Source organism: Erinaceus europaeus, chromosome 9 (genome assembly GCF_950295315.1).
Source record: "Erinaceus europaeus chromosome 9, mEriEur2.1, whole genome shotgun sequence".
NCBI lineage: Eukaryota > Metazoa > Chordata > Mammalia > Eulipotyphla > Erinaceidae > Erinaceus > Erinaceus europaeus.
In genome coordinates, this window is record NC_080170.1 from 5,513,410 (window position 1) to 5,533,325 (window position 19,916).

The window sequence follows — 19,916 nt, forward strand, 5'->3', positions numbered from 1 at the left end:
ACTAGCTCTGAAATCAGAGAGGACACTGCAGCATCAAAAAGAATTGTTTTCAAACAGGACCATAAAAATCATTTCCTCCTTTATTTATTTATTTTATTTTGGCAAGAGGAAAGCAGACATTTTCTGTGGGTCTTGGGTTCATGTGGTGAGTCTAATAGGGCAGGATTGGGGTCCCTGAGCAAACCCCCACACACACACCCTACACGCACAACCCCTGTGGCCTGTCACCCAAGGCTGCCCCCCCAACATGGTGCAGAAAACAGCAGTTCCCACCCCTTCCCTCTTGATTTCTGGCTGTCTCTATCCAATAAGATAATTTTAAAATTCAAAATATAAAAAAATGGGGGGTTGGGTGGTAGCACAGCGGGTTACGCACATGTGGCGCAAAGCACAAAGACCAGTGTAAGGATCCCATTTCAAGCCCCGGTCTCCCCACCTGCAGGGGAGTCGCTTCACAGACAGTGAAGCAGGTCTGCAGGTGTCTGTTTTTCTCTCCTCATCTCTGTCTCCCCTCCTCTCTCGATTGTTCTCTGTCCTAACAACAACATCATCAATGGCAATGATGACGGCAATAATAACAATATTGACAACAACAAGGGCAACAAAACGGGGGGAAGTCGCCTCCAGGAGCAGTGGATTTGTAGTGCAGGCACCGAGCCCCAGCAATAGCCCTGGAGGGAGTGGGTAGAACCATGCAGGTGCACAGCCCAGCAAAACCCTGGCAAATAAATAAGATAAAATAAAATAAAATGGTAGTCTGGGAAGTGGTGCAGTGGATAAAATATTGGATTCTCAAACATGGGGTCCTGAGTTCAATCCCTGGTAGCACATGTACTAGAATGATGTCTGCTTCTTTCTCTCTCCTTCTGTCTTTCTCATTAATAAATAAAATTAATAGTAAAATAAAATAAAATGGACACGGAAAGGCCTAACAGTGGTGCACCTGGTGAAGCCCCTGGTCCCCAGCAGCAGGAGGGGGGCTAACAGTGGTGCACCTGGTGAAGCCCCTGGTCCCCAGCAGCAGGAGGGGAGGTTCACCAGTGGTGAAGCAGTGCTGAAGATGTCTCTGTCTCTCTCCCTCTTTCTCTCTCTCCTTCATCTCCTCTTCCCTCTCAATTTATTTCTATCTAAAATAAATCAACATTTTTAAAGGGCAGGGAGCAACTCAATCTTTTTTATCATTAGTTTTAATTTTTTTCTTGGTCTTTTTTTTAATGTATTTATTTTGCCTCCAGGGTTATCGCTGGGCTCAGTGCCTGCACCGTGAACCCACTGCTCCTGGAGGCCACTTTTTCCCCTTTGTTGCCCTTGTTGTTCATTGTTGCCGTTATTATTGTTGTTGTCCTTGTTGTTGGATAGGACAGAGAGAAATGGAGAGAGGAGGGGAAGACAGAAAGGGGGAAAGAAAGACAGACACCTGCAGACCTGCTTCACCGCCTGTGAAGCAACCCCCCTGAAGGTGGGGAGTCAGGGGCTCGAACCGGGATCCTTACGCCGGTCCTTGTGCTTCGTGCCACGTGCGCTTTTAACCCACTGCACTACCGCCCCGTCCCCAATTTTAATTTTTTACGTGCTTTAGAAAAGAAGGTTTTCTGAGCTGTAAGTACTTCACACTTTGTTGTGTAGACTGAAGCTCTGGGTCTGCAGTTGCCTACTTGGCTTAGCGACTCCTTGAATGAGCCCTTGTAACTGGCCCATTTGCTTATCATGGAAATCAGTAAGTTTCTCTTCAGAGAGGGTAGTTCCAAAGCATGATTTTTCAGGGGAGTGTGTATGTCCCTGTCGGACATGGCGCTGTGTGGCACTGTCTTGGGGGGCTCCCGTGTCACTCAGCAGACTGAGGGGTGGGTGTGCATCTCTGAGGTCCTGAGGCCTGTCCAGGCAGGATGGTGCAGCCCTGGCCCCTTCACGCTGTGATGGGAGGGTCCTCCTCTGCCCCCTCCGCCTCCCCCAGGCGCCTGCACTCTAACAACCTGCACTGTGACTGCCACCTGGCCTGGCTCTCAGACTGGCTGCGGCAACGGAGGACGGTGGGCCAGTTCACACTCTGCATGGCGCCCGTGCACCTACGCGGCTTCAACGTGGCCGATGTGCAGAAGAAGGAGTACGTATGCCCAGGTGAGGCCCTGCCCTCGGACGCCCCACCCTCACAGCCGGCCCGCATCTCGGCCCCTAGCTCACCCTGCGCCACACAGCCACTCGTTCCGGGGGGCTCTGGGGGGATCCCAGAGGAAGCTGCTGCCCTCTGCTAGAGAGAAATGCCCCAGGGCCACAGGAAGCCCCTGCACTGAGCCCCAGCACCTGCCCGGGCATCAGCAGAGTGCATCCCTGCATTCGGGAGGCTCTCGGGAACCGGGAGACTGGAGGCTGCGGTCAGCCCGCTGGGCTATCCCTGACACGTGTGTGACGGGGACAGGCGGGGACAGGCGGGGACGTTTCCATGTGTCATCGTGGAGATGACAGCAGAAATCACCACAGGCAGGACTGGGAGGGAGCACTTGGCCTTGGCACGGGGCGACCACTAGCCGGGGGAGCTTGTCTCTGGCATGTTTTGTTTTGCTTGCCTCCAGGGTTAGCTCTGGAGCTCAGTGCCGGCACCGCGAATCCACCCATACCGGCGGCCATTTTTTTCATCTTATTGGACAGGACAGAGAGGGATTGAAAGAGCATGGGAAGAGAGACAGGGAGAGAGACAGGGAGAGACACCTGCAGACCTGCTTCGCCACTTGTGAAGCATCCTCCCTGCAGGTGGGGATCCCGGGGGTCTTGAACCCAGGTGCTTACACAAGTCCTTATGCTTCCTACTGTGTGTGCTTAACCAGGTGCACCACCACCTGGCCCCCGTCTCTAACCTTTATTCCTGGAGGTCCTCGGGCCCAGGGCCCACAGAGGATGCTGTCACCCTCCCAGGAGCTGGGTCTGTGTACAGGTGACGTGACAGGAGCTCCAGTTGCCTGTAGGAGACTGACCTGCCGCACCCAACTGAGAGCGGCTGGCGCCGGCGTGGCTCTCCCAAAGGGTGTGCTCGCTTGCACTGAGCTCCTTCACCCCGTGCCCCCACGCCCTCTTCCTCTCCCTCTCTCTCTCGTCTTCTCTCTCCCCTTCTCCCTCTCTTCTCTCTCTTCCTTTCTCTGCCTCCCTCTCCCTCTGCCTCTCTCCTGCTTTCAGCGGCCATGCTGCCGCCTCTCAAGTTATTTAGCGTTCCAAAACATCTGAATGTGCCTCAGAGCCGACACCCACTTAGAAATCACTGCCATCAGACACTTAGGATAGAACCATCTATCACACCGGCACCCAACTCAGAACACCGTGCCTGTAATCACAGTGGCGATGAGGCAGGGGACAGTGTCAGCGTCAACTCCAGTGAAAGAAAGAACCTCAGAGTGTAGAGCCTCGGAGCTCAGGGAGAGGGCAGCCACCCTTCAGGTGGGTCCCAGGCTCCATGCCACCCCACACAGGTGCCACCACATCAGGAAGGTACCTTCTCAGGCCCTGCTCTCTCCCTGCCATGTCCTGCTCTGTGCCCAGATGCCACTGGCAGCCATGGGCCCTGGGCCCTGCAGAGTCCGTCCCCTACTGAGGCACCATGATCCCCACAGAGGTTTATTTTCTCTCTCCGGGGGATGACTAGGGATTGTCACAGGTTATGTGCTTAACATTTTTTTTTGTTTTTTTGTTTTTAAATATATGATTGATTTGATTGATTAAATAGAGACAGATAACTCAACAGGAGGGAAGAGAGAGACAGACAGACAGACAGACAGACAGACCTGTGTTACTGCTTCACCACTCGTGAAGCTTCCTCCCTGCAAGTGGGGACTGGGGCTTGAACCCGGGCCCTTCTGCACTGACGTGTACACTCAGCTGAGTGCTCCACTTAACGCTTGTTCCTGCGGTGCACAACTGGACTGAGGGTTTCCTGGGAGGATTTATCTAGTGACTTTTTCCTGTCTTGGGAGGCAATTTGGAGAGGCAGGACTAGAGGGTATGTCTGGTCTGTGGACACTGTTTCTCCTTGTCCAGACTTCAGCAGAGCTCCGGGCAGCAGACATCCCCCTCAGAACACTGGCCTGCTGTATGAACTCCCGGCGGTTGCTGGTTTCTGTCTTTACCCAGAGAATTTGTTTGGGGGTTGAGACTTAAGGTTCCATTTGCCGGGCATCTGTTTTCAGCCACCTTGATGTGAGAAGCTCTCTGTTGGCCTACCAGGGTTACAAGTTAATATCAGGCCTCCTCGGCCAGGACTCTGTCCTTTGCCCAGCTCTGAGCCCATCAGTGAATCCGCTCACAGCCATTCTCTGCCCTTCCCTGTGCTGACAGGTAGGTGCCTTTTCTTTTTTTCCTTTTTTGCCTCCAGGGTTCTCACTGGGGCCCGGTGCCTGCACCACAAATCCACTGCTCCTGGAGGCCATTTTTTCCCTTTTGTTGCCCTTGTTGTTATTGTTGTTGTTGTTATTGATGTCGTCGTTGTTGGATAGGACAGAGAGAAATGGAGAGAGGAGGGGAAGACAGAGAGGGGGAGAGAAAGACAGACACCTGCAGACCCACTTCACTGCTTGTGAAGCGACCCCCCTGCAAGTGGGGAGTGGTGGCTCGAACGGGGATCCTTGCACCAGTCCTTGCACTTTGCTCCATGTGCGCTCAACCCGCTGCGCTACCGCCTGGCCCCACTGACAGATGCCCTTCAACAGCACAAAGCTCATTTCCATGAATGAGGAGCCACACTTGTGTTCAGGAGCCCTGAGACTAGATTATAATAGCCTCTCGATGAACTCTTCCTCATTGATTAATAAAACTGAAATGGTCATGTCTCCCTGGGAAGAAGAAACATGCCCCTCTTTTTTCTTTCTTTCTTCTTTCTTTATTTATTTACGTATTTATTTTATTTGAAAGGCTGGTTACCAAGTATTCAGACAATTAAGGTGAGCCAGACAAGCCTCCCCTCCTGGGAATGTTTAATTAGAACACCCTAATTGGCTGTGCAGGATCAAGATGAGTGGGTTTATTTAGCCCTCCCCAAAATGGCCCTGCCTCTGGTATTTAAATCAACCTTCATTTATATTCTCATCATAATTGCTCAAGTCCCATTGTCCTCATGGTCTGCTGGTGGCTTTTGAAAGGCCAGAGGGTAACAGCGATGCTTCATTTAAATACCAGAATTAATTTATTTCCACACACGCACAGGGGGCTTTTAGTCAGTGCTCTCTCCCAAGTGAAGTTCTGTCCCAGAGGTGCCCACCCACCTCCGGGGTGGCTGACACTGTCGTGTGCCCTCTCTGGGCATCCTCTTCCTGCAGACTGAGAGCCGGGGCTCTGCTGGATTTCAAGCCCACAGTCACAAAGAGTGACTGGGGCAGGGGGCTCCTTATGGCGGCAGGAGCACTGGACACAGATTCATAGTCCAGCTGTCCCCAGGCTCTGGGGTCTGTGTGGTCTCTGCTCCAGAAAAGAGAGAGGAGGGGTGCTGGTCACAGCCCTGGAAGGGCGTGAGCCACGGGAAACGGTGGTCATGTGGTAGCTACTGCTCTCGGGCTGGCCAGCAGCTCTCTGGTCATCCACAGGGAGCAGGAAAGGGCCACACCTCCATCCCCAGCTCTGTTCTGTCCCTTAGAACCCCAGGCCCCAGTCCCGGATCTCAGGAGACAGCAAAAAACTGAAAGGGTTCTGGGGGGGACCTCCTGGTTGGGCATCCCTCTAGCCTGGCTCCTGGCAGGCCTTACTGGGCAGACGTGGAGACTCAGGAGAGGGGGTACAAGCCACCCCAGGGGACGAGTCCCCGCCCTGCCTGAGGACACCCTGCCCCGAGTGCAGGGACAGCCCAGTACCACACCTGTGTTTCTGAGCCTTTGCTCTCTGGCCCCCGGACTGGTCCCCAGGTTCACCTGGGGTTCTGAGAGAGCCTCTTACCTGCTCACACAAGAGGCTTTGCAGACAGAGCTCCCTGGAGTGTCGGGAATGCTCCTCTCATGCTGGTGGGCTAGGTGAGCGGGCTTTGGCAGAAAGGACAGTGCCGTGCCGGGCTTCAGCGCCTCACTCACCTGCCAGCTGTTCATGCCTGTGTTCCCTCCCCAAGGCGGGTCCCTGCATCCAGGTTCTGTGCCAGGCCCTGCTGCAGGCACCGGACTGTCACCGAGGTGTGTCCTGCTGGTTTGCATTCCCCTCTCCGTCTGTCCAGACAGAAAGCTGAGTAGCTAGGGGGAGCATGGATCTGGGGGGAGGTGACCCCGTCTTCACACTCATGCTACACACCACGGTGTTCCTTCAGCAAGAGGGCGACATCCTCACCCCGTGCTGCTGGCAGAGGCTGTAATTACCCTTGTTACTCTGCATAATGGAAGGTGTTGTGAGCGCCCTAGTTAAGGGGTCGGTTTCAGGGGGCTCTGCATCCACAGCAGGGTTTGAGAGTTTGAGAAGTGGCAGCACGGCCCGCCCACACAGAATCCGAGGCGGCCTGCAGACCCCCCTGCCGCCCACGGGGCCCGGCCTCACAGGCTGAGTGAGAAGGGCCGGGCAGTATACAGGCATGGGGCATCTTGGCAGGCTTCCACCTCACAACTGCCCCTGCAGGCCTCTGGCTAGAACACTAACTCCTTTGGCTGACACACCCCGCAAACACACTCAGGTTGCTCTTCTGACAGATCAGAGAGGGACAGCCGTCCTGTGGCCATACCCGAAGGGATGGCAGTTTGAGAGCTCCGAAACCTGCCCCCAGGGAGCGTGGGGGGGGGGGGCTGCTGCTGGCGGTTCCCACATGGGGAGTGGATGCGTCTCCCACCGTGGAAAGGGGCTGCATCCCCCACAGAGGGGGTGGCTACATTCCCTATAGCAGAAGGTGGCCAGGAGAGGGACTCTCTGGTTGTGCCATGCACCCGTGCCCTTGACATGGAAGGCCGCATGAGGCAGGGCAGCATCTGTTCCCCAAGGCCTGGCCTGGGGTGTTGGGGTGGGTCTCCACAGCACCTTACAGGTTTGCCACACCTACCAAGAGTCACAGCACCGGGGACGGGGGGGGGGGGGGGGGGGGGCTGGGGCGACTTCTGTTCCAAGCACCGTGCTATGCACGGAGTGCAAAGAAAGCCCCTTCTCCCTGGAGGGAAGCACAGGCTGAGAAGGTGGCTGAGACAGATCCCATGTAAGGACAGCACCCACAGGAGTGAACCCAGGTTTCTCTGTGCCGGATGTTCACATAGGTGTGTGTGGGCACCCGCTTCCTGCGCCTTCACAGCGGAGCACGCTCTGGAATAAGGGCTGCTCCCTCCCACATTCTCAGATGGGGGAGAGAAAGGCCCAGGGACGCGAGAGTGGAATGGCAGGGTTGCGATGCAAGTGTGAGACTCGGAGCCCACACGCACCCCTAGGAGCCCACAGGTGTGGGGCCTCTTAGATCATTCTCTGGGGACACACTCTCTCAGGGCCATGAAGACTGCCCGTGTGGAGCACAACCAGTATCGCCTCTCTCTCCCTCTCTCTCTCTCTCTCTCTCTCTCTCTCTCTCTCTCTCTTCCCCTCAGCTCTAGCTGGGTCTTCAGTCTCCAGCCGTTATCCCTCTGGCACTATCCCCATCTCTACTAGGTCTGTCAGTGTGACTGACTGCAGATTTGGGTGTTCTCGCACATGGGACAAGAACATTTTCTCAAATGTCTCAGATAAGAGGAGGTCTTAAATTGTGTGTGTGTGTGTGTGTGTGTGTGTGTGTGTGTGTGTGTGAACTGAGATCATGAGAAGGAGGAATGTACCATCACAGGTTGGCACTGGGTGGTATGGTGAACCTTCCAGATTAAGCTGCAGGCACCAAGCTGCACGTTCCCAGAATGACCAACCCCAGACCTGTAGAGGGGACCTTCCACCCAGGTCCCATTCACTGTGCCTCCTACGGCTGGCCAGGCCTGGCTGGTCCTCTGATTCAGCCCTGGAAGCTGGGCTCCCTGGCACCCCAGACCCTGTTTTCCCCAGTGAAGAGTCCCCTGGACTCCATGTGCCCGCCCCGTGTCCTGCTCCACCTCCACACCCAGAAATGAGCAGTTGCGCCCCGCTGAGGAAGGAGTGAGGGTCTGCTGACTGTGTCCCCTGCCGCCTTTCTGAACAGCTTCTCCTGTGCCGTCTGCTGGGTTTGGGGCCAGAGCCCTTTGGGTTTCTCTTTGCAGAACCAGAACCTCACGCTTGTTATGTGAGTTCACTGTGGCTAGATCGACTTTTGCTCTCAGACAGGCGGGAGGGAGACACCACAGCGCACAGCTTCTTTGATGGTGTTTCCGTGTGATGCCAGGGCGGGAATCTGGGCCCTGTGCATGGCAAGGCATACACCCTCCCCTGTCCGCATTGCTGCAGAATTCACACCGGTTCTCAGCTGCGACGGGAGGAGGAGCTGTCTCTAAAGCAGGTGGTGACGCCCTCTGATGGCATCAGAGTCCCTGTTCCCTTTCATCCGGCTTCAGAGACTCCCAGCCACCAGAGGGAAGACACGGGGGTCTACACCCAGCTCCCAGCCCCACGAGAAAGCTCCCAGCTCCCAGCTCCCAGCCCCAGACCCTCCTCACCCGCCAGGCATCATCCAGGCACTGGGATCCTAAGAAAAGGAACTTGGCACCTGTGTTTGTGTAGGGTGGGATCTTGTTCTGAAAGACAGAGCAGGGAGAACATTCCGGAAAGTGGTTACAGTCGAGTGCCTCCTTGTAGCTTCACACTGAACCAGGAGCACATGGTGCTGTTTCGGGGGGGGGGGGGGCTCCTCCGGTGACAGGACCTGACACTGTGTCCTGCCCACAGGCCCCCACTCGGAGCCCCCGACCTGCAATGCCAACTCCATCTCTTGCCCCTCGGCCTGCACGTGCAGCAACAGCATCGTGGACTGTCGCGGGAAGGGCCTGACGGAGATCCCCGCCAACCTGCCTGAGGGCGTCGTGGAGATGTGAGTGCCCTTACCATGTTCTGTGGCCCGGCTCTGCCAAGCTGTACTCTCCCTGTGCGTCTGCTTCTCAGGCAAAGCCAGCAGAGTTCTTCCCAGCTGGTTCTAGCTCTCCCGAGGGCGCTGGACCCCAGGAGGGTGCCCCCTTCTCCACCCCCACCACCACCACAATGGGCGTGAAGTCTCTGGCTTCAACCCAGAGCTGCTCTGTGGGGCCCTGAGGCCACCCTGCCCGGCATCCTCTGTGCACAGTCCCTGGCTCACCAACTCTGCTCTGCTCCCCAGACGCCTGGAGCAGAACGCCATCAAGTCCATCCCTGCTGGAGCCTTCACCCCATACAAGAAGCTCAAACGCATGTGAGTGTCCTCTCCGCGGGCGGGCGGGCAGGGCGGCCCAAGGGTTTGGGGCCATGTGTCAAGGGTGTCACATAGGTGGACCGGGTCAGGCCTGAGGTTCAGGTGTGGCGGGCAGACGTGGGTGTGGGAGGAGCCCTGGCCAGCTCAGGGCCAAGGGCCTCGCCAACCAGAGCTGGGCAGGAGCTACACCAGCTTGGCCCCAGCTGTGTGACATTCACTCCATGGCGCCTGCAGTGACGTCCGTGTGTCCCTGCTACTCTGTGCTCAGGCACTGTGAGGGACTCTGGGCCTGGACTGACCCTGAGCCTGCTCCCTAAGGCCCCTGCCCCTGTTGCCTCCCTCCACCACCAGGACAAAGAGCAAGACCCACACTGGCAACAGATGGCCCAGGAGAGAGCTCAGCTTCTCAGGCACAAGGCCCCGGGTTCAAGCCCCCAGCTCCACAGGGGAGCATTAAGTCGGTCAGCTTTACCAACAGTGGAGCAGTGCTGTGTCTCCTTCTCACTCCCCCCTCTCTGTTTCTCTCTCTCTCTCTCTCTCTCTCTCTCTCCAATTAAAAATGAGGGAGGAGGATTCAGTAAAGTCTAGGAGCAGTACAGCATTGCGGATGCAAAGTGCCAAAAGCAAAGCCCTGGACCCACACAGGGACGGGCTGGAGAGGGAGCCACAAAGTGACTGAGCTCTGGTCCTCCAGGTGGCTCTGCACAGGGCGGCTGGTTGTGCAGGTGACTAAAGCAGGAGGGAGTCAGGGGTCCTGGGGGAGACCCTGTGTGTACCTGCAGGACCAGCAGGGAGGGTGCAGTCTTCAGAAAGATAACATATTTTCCTTTTTTTATTGTTATTATTTACCTTGTTCTTTTTTAATATTTATTTATTTATTCCCTTTTTATTGCCCTTATTGTTTTATTATTGTTGTTGTTATTGTTGTCATCTTTGTTGGATAGGACAGAGAGAAATGGAGAGAGGAGGAGAAGACAGAGAGGGGGAGAGAAAGACAGACACCTGCAGACCTGCTTCACCACTTGTGAAGCGACTCCCCTGCAGGTGGGGAGCCAGGGGCTCGAACCAGGATCCTTACAGTGGTCCTTGCGCTTTGCGCCACCTGCGCTTAACCCGCTGCGCTACCGCCCAACTCCCACCTTATTCTTTTTTTTTTTTTTTTTTTTTTTACCAAAGCACTCGTCTGCTCTGGCTTATGGTGGTGAAGGGAATTGAACCTGGGACTTCAGAGCCTTCGGCATGAGAGACTCTTTGCAAAAACATTATGTTATTTACCCCTGCCCTCCGATTTTTATTTGTGATTAGTAAGTCGGTTTTCCACACCACACCCACCAGCAGAGTTCTGTGCCCCCACCCAGAGGTCACCAGCAGAGTTCTCACAAGTCTGAGAAACAGTTTGCTTGTTTCTGTCTCTTGTTTTCTGCAAGTTCATGGGTTACTTTTTATTTTAATTAACGATTTAGTATCGATTTGCAAATTCATAAAATATTAGGGGTATGATTCCATAACATTCCCATCACCTGAGTTCTCTGTCCACCCCTCCAGTGGAATCTGTTTCTGTTCTCTGGATTCCACACGTGAGTGATGACACCCAGCAGCTGGCTGTCAGGGAAGGGTGGTTTTTGTTGTCTGGTTGTCTGGTTGGTTGGTTGGTTGGTTGGTTTGGTTATTTGTTTTTATCGCCACCAGGGTTATTGTTGAGACTTGGGGCTAGCACTATGAATTCATCACTCTTGGCAGCCTTTGTTTTGTTTTCTTTCTTTCTTTCTTTCTTTCTTCTTTTGATTTTTTTTCATATTTTATTTGGATAGGGTAGAGAGAAATTGAGAGGAGAGGGAGAGAAAGAGAGAGAGACCTGCAGCCCTGCTTTACCACCCAGACAGCTTTCCCCTGCAGTGGGGACTGGGGACTTGAACCCAAGTCCTTAACTGGGTATGCTCCCACTGGCCTCCAGAAGGCAGGATTTATTTTTATTTTTTTTTTTGCATATCCATTATGCTATCTCCCCAGTCCTTGGAGGCAGGATTTTTATGTTTTGCTTTTTCTTCCTGATATGCAGGCTGCCTGGGCGTGACCTGCCGTACCTGGCATTCCAGGATTGTAGTCTCAACTGCCTGTGTGCCCTGCACACACACACATACACACACACACACACACATGAACACACACATGCACACACATACGACACACGCACATACACACACTTCTCCTGGACTGTGTCCTCCTGTCAAGGACCTTGGAAGTTCTCACCCCAGACACCTAGAGACTTGCCATAATCAACCCCCACACCATTCTCTCTATGGCCACGGCCTCCCACCACCCTGCTGACACCCGCCATGCTGGAGTCCACACACACACACACACACACACACACACACACACACACGCCGCCACCGCCACCGCCCATGTGACCCTCAGCGCCAGACTCAGCCCATCATGTGGCCAGAGGCACTGAACTGGGGCACGAGGGGAATGAGAGTGTGTGGCCACCAGTACTGCTCAGCTCATCCCACTTGGGGTGCTCTCCTGACCCCCCAGGAGAAGGAGGAGGGGACACACCATGCCCCCCACACCCACCCTCTGACCCCCCTCAAACGTGGGGCCTACTTGAGGAAGTGAAGTATCTGCTGACTGCCATGCTAGAAAGAGACTCCCCAGGAATGGGAGAGGTCTCAGGCCTCATGAAGCCCCCCACACACACACCTCCCTGGAAGACCAGAGCTAGTCCACTGGTTCCTGCTCCAATTCCAGGGGGCGGAATTCCTCAGTATTCCTGAATATTTGACACCTCTGGCCCTCTGGTCATCCATCTCTGTCCTGGGCTGCTTCCTGCTCCCTCTCCAGCCTCCACCCTCCCCCATCCATTTTTAAAGTCTGGCCTGATTACGCCGCCAGATAGTAATTTCAGTGACAAATGACCAAGTCCAGCCACTGCCCAGGCCCCTCGCTCTCACCAGGGTGAAGTCACCGCCGGTGGTGTTGAGTAACGTCTGGGGAGGCCGAGTGGGTCCCTTGGGGGCTGGAACCCTGCATTTAGCTGGGCAGAGAGTTCCAGTTCGGGTCACTTCTGCCTCCAGTGACTCTCACCAAGATGCCTATTATCTCCGTGCTAGGAGAGGGCAGGGTGGAAGCCTCCTTATGGGGTGACAGCCCACAGCCCAGGACGGTGTAAGGGCACTGTCCTCTATGTCCCAGGGGATCCATGCCTAGAGTGACAGACAGGCCGTGGCCCAGAGCCAGAATGGAGACATAGCAGAGTCGAAGGCAGACCCCACTACCAGCCTGGTTCTCTGCCGCGAAGCCAGCCCAGCCCAGGGACTGGGGGTGGAAGGATAGGGAGGAACCAGGACAGTTGGGACATTTTCCTGTCACCACGCTGCGAGGACAATGCAGAGGTCTGGGCAAAGAGACCAGCAGTCAAGGGGACACAGGTGGGGGCTCTGGCCTGAGGACACCTAGGCCCTGAGAACTCTCAGCTGGCCTTCTCCAAGCCCCACCCTCCCCACTTTCACACACACACACACACACACACACACACACTCACACACACACTCACACACACACACACACACACACACACACACACACACACACACCCCTCCTATACAAAAGCAAAGGCCCTTTGATTTCTTTTGTCCAAGGGAGAGAAGCCTCTGTTTGTCCCTGGCAGTGGCTCTCCTGCCCGTGGCCGTTGCCCCCAGGACACTCCTAGCTGATAGCTCCTGAGAAGTGACAGCCAGCCCAAGACTCAGGCCAGACTCGGAAAGCACTAGAAGGAAGATGGGCAGCCTCTGAGGCGGGCTGTGTCCCTGAGCCAGCAAGGTCTGGCTGGCTGCTCTCTCTCTCTCTCTCTCTCTCTCTCTCTCTCTCTCTCTCTCTAATTTTTTATTACTATTTATTTATTATTGGATAGAGATTGAGAGAAATTGTGAGAGGAGGGGTAGGCAGAGAGATACCTGCAGGCCTCCTTCATCCCTCATGAAGCTTCCCCCCTGCAGGTGGGGACCAGGGCCTTAAACCTGGGTCCTTGTGCCCTGTAATGTGTGCACTTAACCAAGTACACCACTGCCTGGCATGCACCTCTCTCTCTCTCTCTCTCTCTCTCTCTCTCTCTCTCTCTCCCTCTCTCTCCATTTCTTTCTCTCTCTCTATTTCTTTCTCTCTCTCTCTCCATTTCTCTCTCTCTCTCCCTCTCTCTCTCTCTCTTCATTTCTTTCTCCCCCTCCCTCCCTCCCTCTCTCTCTCTCTCTCTCTCTCTCTCTCTGCCATTGTCCCAAGCCCCAGGTTGCCTGTGCCCACCAGGACAAGGTCAGGACACCCACTGGCTCACAGCGTCCCCTGAGGATCCGGGAATATCACACGGGAGTCACTGCCCCAAACCTCCTTTCTGAGCCCAGAGGGGCGGGCCCTGTGCAGGAGGTGACTCAGGACTTGCAGGCTGGGAAGCAGAGGGAGCTCTGACTGGGTACCCCAGCTGCTGCTGCCCCTGGACAGGCAGCCTCACTGCGGCCTCTGACGGAGTGCCCGCACTCTGACTGCAGGGGGAGGGGGGAGAGGACAGAGGTCAAGGTTGTGAGGCCCTGGGGTGGGGGTGTCTGTATTCCCTGAGAGCCACTAGGGAGTGACAGGAGAGCGCCTCTGTCCCCAGCAGTGGATTTGAGAGAGCTCTGCACTCCAGCCTTTGCAAGATGCCTCAATCCCTGGGTCCGGGTACCTCAGTCCCAGTCAGCACCCCGAGATTCCTCCCTGAGGCCCGCATTCCTGTTTGCAGAGACATCAGCAAGAATCAGATCTCAGACATCGCGCCAGATGCCTTCCAGGGCCTGAAGTCGCTGACCTCACTGTAAGTGGGGAACACTGGGGGGTTGGGGGGTTCTGTGCGCCCTTGTGTGTCCAGAGTGGTTTATGGAGGCCACTGGGTTGTACCCCGACACCCTTGTGGCAGCCTGGCCAAGGAAGCAAACGTTTCTACAGGGGGAACTGATCCGAGGAGGGATTTCTACAACAAGATGCATCACTGCTATTGATTAAGTGTCTCTCACCGCCCTTCCCTGAGTGGGGGCGTGGGTGGGGTTCAGCACCCTGGAGTTTCAGCAGCCCTGCCCCCAGGGCTGTGTTCAAAGCCCGTGCACCCCTCCTGCCCATTTCTAGAGGAGAGCTCCCATTTCTCCCCGTTTCTTCCTCTTTCTGCAAGCCCACCTCACGGCCGTGCTCTGAGGGCGTCTCATCCCATAAGCCTTTGCTCTCCCTGGCCAAGCCGGCTGGCTCTGCAGAGGGTTCAGGGACATACCATGTGGCCCAGGGGACATCACTGAGGTGCCCCCTGCCCCAGGCATGTTTCCTTGAAGACAAATTGGGGATGGCGACCCCTTTCCCCACCCAGCATGGTCAGGGCTGCCGGAACGTCATCAGCTTAGTAAGCACCTACTACACTCCTGTTTCACTCTCGTGGCAGCAAAGGTGTCGACTCTGCCATTATCCCTCTGGGCCCCTGGTCTTGGGGCTGAGCAGCTGCTCTGCAGAGTCGGTATTTGGGTGGCAGGAGAAGTGATGTGTGGGGTAGTGGCCTACCAACTTGGCCCTGGTCTCCGCGCAGCCCCGTGATGACTCTGAGCGGCCCATAGTGAGAGTGGCCCTCCCCACCAGGCATCCGGGCCTGAGAGGTGGGGGTGGGGGGACAGGTGAGCCTCCAAGTCCTGCCGTCCCCCTATATCAGAGCCCTCCCCCCCAGGGGAGCCTCCAGGGCAAGAGGGGGAAGAGGGGGGAGAGGGGGAAGAGGGAGAGATCAGTGTCTGCTCACTGTGCTGCAGTGCACAGAGCAGGGGGGGCACCACCCCCACCCCTCACCGCAGCCCTGCTTCCCCATCTGGGGACATGGAGACAGCCAAGGGCTGGCCAGCAGGAAAGGACATTCAGAATCTGGTTGCCAAACATGGGATTGGCATGCCGCCCCCCAGTCTGGCCGCAGGGCAGGACACCCAGCCCCCCTCAGTTTATTCACTCACTCACTCATTCACTCTCTCACTCACTCACTCACTCATTCCACACATGCCAGTCAAGCTGGATGGACCCTCTCAGAGCTCAGCCGGGAGTCAGCCACGTAACACCCCCTGCCTCATGGGGGGAGGTGGGGAGGACAGAGAAAGATGGGCAAGGAAGTGAAGAAAGAACACTAGAGCGTGGAAGGTACCAGGGAGGAAGAAAAATAGGGTGATATGACAGAAGAAGATGCCCAGAGGGCTCTGAACTCCGGCTCCATCAGGACCAGGAGAGAGAGAAGAATGGGAGGGACATCTGGATGTAGTAATAGGTGTAGGTGTGACTTAGCAAGGCAGAGAAGGCAGGACCATAGGGGGGAAAATGGGCAAATATATAGAAATATAGACAGATAGTTGTAGAAATAATAATAATATAATAATAATAATAAACTGCTGTAGCTTCCAATGGAGGGAATGTGGATTCAGAACTCTGGTGATGGGAACAGTGTGGAGTTGTACCCCTGTTATCTTGTGACTTCGTAAATCAATATTAAATCAGTAAACTTATTTTTAAAAAGAGAGAAACAGAATTTAAGAAAGAAGGAAAGGAAGGAATGTCATATGTTTTACATTGGTTTGTTCTAGCCCTCCCCCGCCAAGAGAATTGGATCAGTCCTGTTAATTTCGCGGGCCTGCTTGGCCCCGCCCCAAGGAACCCTGAGAGAGGGTTCCTGAGTCCGAGAGTTCCTGAGTTCGAGAGTTTCAGAGTTACAGAGTAAGAGAGAGTTCCACAGTGGAAGAGTTTCAGAGGGTTCCCCAGTACGAGAGTTCCAGAGTTCCAGAGTTGGAGAGTTCCCGAGTTACAGAGTAAGAGGGAGTGCTTGTGCCGCCGCAAAGAGACAGCAGAGTTCTGTTTGGTGATTAGTTTGTCTTAGTTTTATGAATCGTTATTCCTGAATAAAGAAATACAGCTTCCCTGCCCAGCCGTTGTCTCTGCGTCTCTGTTACCCGCCCGTGAAGCTAACCGGCCCGGCAAGAGCCTACGAAATTTTAACAACAAATGGCGCCCAACGTGGGGCACTCTAGGATTTAGCGGGGCATAGAAAAACCTGGGGGCGGAGACTGCATCAGAATAACTCCTCAGCAACATAATGTGACTTAGCAAGGCAGAGAAGGCAGGACCATAGGGGGGAAAATGGGCAAATATATAGAAATATAGACAGATAGTTGTAGAAATAATAATCAACCCATATCTGTGAACTGCTGTAGCTTCCAATGGAGGGAATGTGGATTCAGAACTCTGGTGATGGGAACAGTGTGGAGTTGTACCCCTGTTATCTTGTGACTTCGTAAATCAATATTAAATCAGTAAACTTATTTTTAAAAAGAGAGAAACAGAATTTAAGAAAGAAGGAAAGGAAGGAAGGAAGGAAGGAAGAAAGAAAGAGAAAGAAAGAAAGAAAGAAAGAAAGGAAGGAAGGAAGGAAGGAAGGAAGAAAGAAAAAAGAAAGAAAGAAAGAAAGAAAGAAAGAAAGAAAGAAAGAAAGAAAGAAAGAGAGAAAGAAAGAAAGAAAGAAAGGAAGGAAGGGCTGGGGAGACGGCAAAATGATTCTGCAAAAGACTTTCATGCCTGAGGCTCCAAGGTCCCAAGTTCAATCCTTAGCACCACCACAAGGCAGAACTGAGCAGTGCTCTGGTCTTTCTGTATTTCTCTCTCTTCTCTCCTCTCTCTCTCTCTCCCTCTCTCTCTTCCTCCCTTGTCTTCTGCCCCAAGTCTCCTGGGTCCCCAGGTGCTAGGCGATGGACAGAAGACCCAGAGGGGGACAGTACAGGCCCTGCAGAGTGGAGCCCAGATGCAGAGTCCTGGATCCCGAGAGCTCAGGACATGGAGAGCCAGTGATCCTGCTCCCTCCTTGTCCCGAAGGCTCTGGACCCCACTAACCCCAAGCCACAGGAACAAGAGCCCAGATACACAAAGCCCTTGTCCTGAGGGATGACGGCAGGGCCCATGGGTGACCCCAGGCTTAGCCTGGCAGATCCCACCACTCTCATCATGGCTGCTCGCCCTGGTGGGGGCGAGGGGGCCAGAGCCCATTCCTCCTGCTCGCCCCCCTGCCCCCGACTGGCTGAGAAGGAGAAGGAAGAGGCCAGCTGGGGAAGGAGGTGGTCTGAGTCTCTGGGATCCCGTGCCTTCTCCCCTGAGTGCTCCCCTCTGGTCTTTTTCCAGGGTCCTGTACGGGAACAAGATCACCGAGATCCCCAAGGGGCTGTTTGACGGGCTGGTGTCTCTACAGCTGCTGTGAGTAGGCCTGGCCCCACTTCAGGGGGAGAGGGCCATCTGTGGCAAGCCCTTCTGCGTTCTGAAACACTCCTGGTTTGGGTGCGGTGCGAAGAGAGTCAACAGGTCCTGACAGACAGGGCCAAGGCCGGTGGGGGAGGGCAGAGGCCAGAAGGGCTAGTGAGTGGCCACAGGACACATCCTGCGGGGGGGGGGCAGGGGGTGGGCAGCCTGGAGTTGTGGGAGTTCCCTCTCCATGTTCCAGCCCATAGCTGAGCTGCCAGCGGAGGGCACCGAGCAGAAGTGGAGGGGGGGAGCAGAGCCCCAACTGTCACCCAGTGTCCTCTCCAGATGTGACAGCGATGGCGGCGGGAGGAAGCTTATTTAGGGAGGATTTGTTGTCCCCAATTTTAAGCTCTGGGGTTGTGTATCAGCACATAATTCGTTCTGGTCGTTTGAGTGTCTGGGGAAGGTGACTGAGCCCGGGGAGAGGAGCTTGGCTCAACCCTGACGCTCAGGCATCCTGCCCAGGGAGTCCCAGCTGGCAGGCGTGTGGCTTGGCGGCCGTGTGTGTGTGTGTGTGTGTGTGTGTGTGTGTGTGTGTGTGTGTGTGTTCACGCCGGCTCTGCGGCACCACGCAGCTGATCTGGAGTGTTCTGGGAGCTGTGCTGAGTGTCGCAGAGGTCATAGTGATTTTACAAAAGCAAATTCTGGCAGTTTTATGACAACACAGGTTTCTTGAGATGCATACAAACCACACATTTACAGAGAAGGGAAAGGCTCGCCGAGCCATGTGGCAGGAGCCATGAGGCCTTAGCTTAGTCACCAGCGTTCAGCCACATTGCAGGCCCCTGGGAAACGGTGCAGGTTCGAGGAAAACGTGGAAGAGAGCAGAACAGCAGGAAAAGAGGGCAATTCCTGCCAGACACTTGCTTAAATGACTTATGTGCCCACAATCCCTCAGGAGTTTGCACACCTCTGCCTATGCTCTTGATGTCAGCAGTATGCTAATCACATTCATGCCCCCTGATCCATTTTGCTCACCATAAGTAAGAACAAAATTCCTAACAAGAAGTGACCACCCCACCCTCACCCTTAGGAGGCTGGGGGAGGGCTGGCCGGGTCTGGGGCTTGAGGGTCCCCAGCCCCTGAGCGCCTGTGTGTCAGGAGGCCTGACACAGGGGTGGCAAGTCAGGGACAGAGAGAATCAGATTTCCTGCTCACGGATGATGCCTGAAGACCCTTCCTCCACTGCCAGCCCCCTCCCCCATCCCTGTTCTCTCCCGGCCCTGCCCTGTCCTGAGGACCCCTGTTGCCCTGTGCCACCCCATCTCATCCTTATAACCTTGCTGGGGGCGATGCTGTCACAGTGGGGACAGAGAGGCCTGGCGCTTGGCATGTAGGTGACACCCCCAGACTTGCCTCGGACCCTGACCCTGATCCACACACAGGCCAGTTGCAGACCTGACTTCCTGACCCCCAAGTCGTGCTGACCTGTGTCAGCGCCTCTTGCTAGACACCTGTTGTCACCAGGTGATGGTGACATGAGGGCAAGCCCTGCCTCTCCTGACCCCAGGTGAGGGTGTCCCCCATCTGGGCTCTCAGAACTTCAGCTCCCCCACTCCCCCATCCCAGCCTTCCTGGGCCTGCACAGGGGACAGCCAGCAGGGGGCACTGCTGCCTTTGTCCCTTAAGGTGATGCCCGCCCGCAGCTAGCCAGAGCCGTGGACAGCAGCCTTTGGCTGTCCGGAGCTGGCCCACAGAGGCCCCTCCTGCTTCTCCCAGCCCATTGCCAGGCCAGGAAGGTTCCAGCAGGGCAGTGTCACCAGGCTCCTCCCCACGGCTGCTGGGACCTCATGGGTACCCCCATCTGTCAGGGCTGGGGAGGTGGCAGCAGCATGGTATCTGTCCTCAGGTGTGTGGAAGAAAGAGGGGGTGCTGCCCAGTACGTCTGCACCTGTGTGCTGACACTCTGAGCCCTGCCTAGCAGGTGGGTTCCAGGAAAAAGCCCCCAACATGCAGGGGGCACTCGGTGCCAGATTTCTGGCAAGGCCTGTGTCCTCGGCCACTAACTGGCCCTCTGCCCTGGCCCTGCAGGACCGGCTGATATTTCCCAGTCTGCTGTTGCCTTCCAAAGGTCCTCGACATCAAGGTCTGCAGGAAATTGCTTGCCAAGAGCTTTTTTTTTTTTCTTTTGTAAATGAGCAAAGTAGGAAGTGTGTGTGTGTCTGAGAGAGAGAGAGAGAGAGCAGGGGTGTGTGTGAGAGAGAGAGAGAGAGAGAGAGAGAGAGAGAGCAGGGGTGTGTGTGAGAGAGAGCAGGGGTGTGTGTGTGTGTGAGAGAGAGAGAGAGAGAGAGAGAGAGAGAGAGCAGGGGTGTGTGTGTGTGAGAGAGAGAGA

The 19,916-nt window shown here is 55.3% G+C and overlaps 1 protein-coding gene across 1 annotated transcript in view; it reads left to right on the plus strand.

Moving 5' to 3' along the window:
- The window catches only part of SLIT3 (slit guidance ligand 3), a 122,677-nt gene that overhangs the window by 40,248 nt on the left and 62,513 nt on the right, over window positions 1-19,916 (plus strand). The window contains exons 5-9 of the mRNA XM_060197011.1: window positions 1,955-2,118; window positions 8,767-8,908; window positions 9,191-9,262; window positions 14,034-14,105; window positions 17,468-17,539. Coding sequence (XP_060052994.1) covers window positions 1,955-2,118; window positions 8,767-8,908; window positions 9,191-9,262; window positions 14,034-14,105; window positions 17,468-17,539 — 522 coding nt within the window. The remainder of the gene's footprint in view (window positions 1-1,954; window positions 2,119-8,766; window positions 8,909-9,190; window positions 9,263-14,033; window positions 14,106-17,467; window positions 17,540-19,916) is intronic.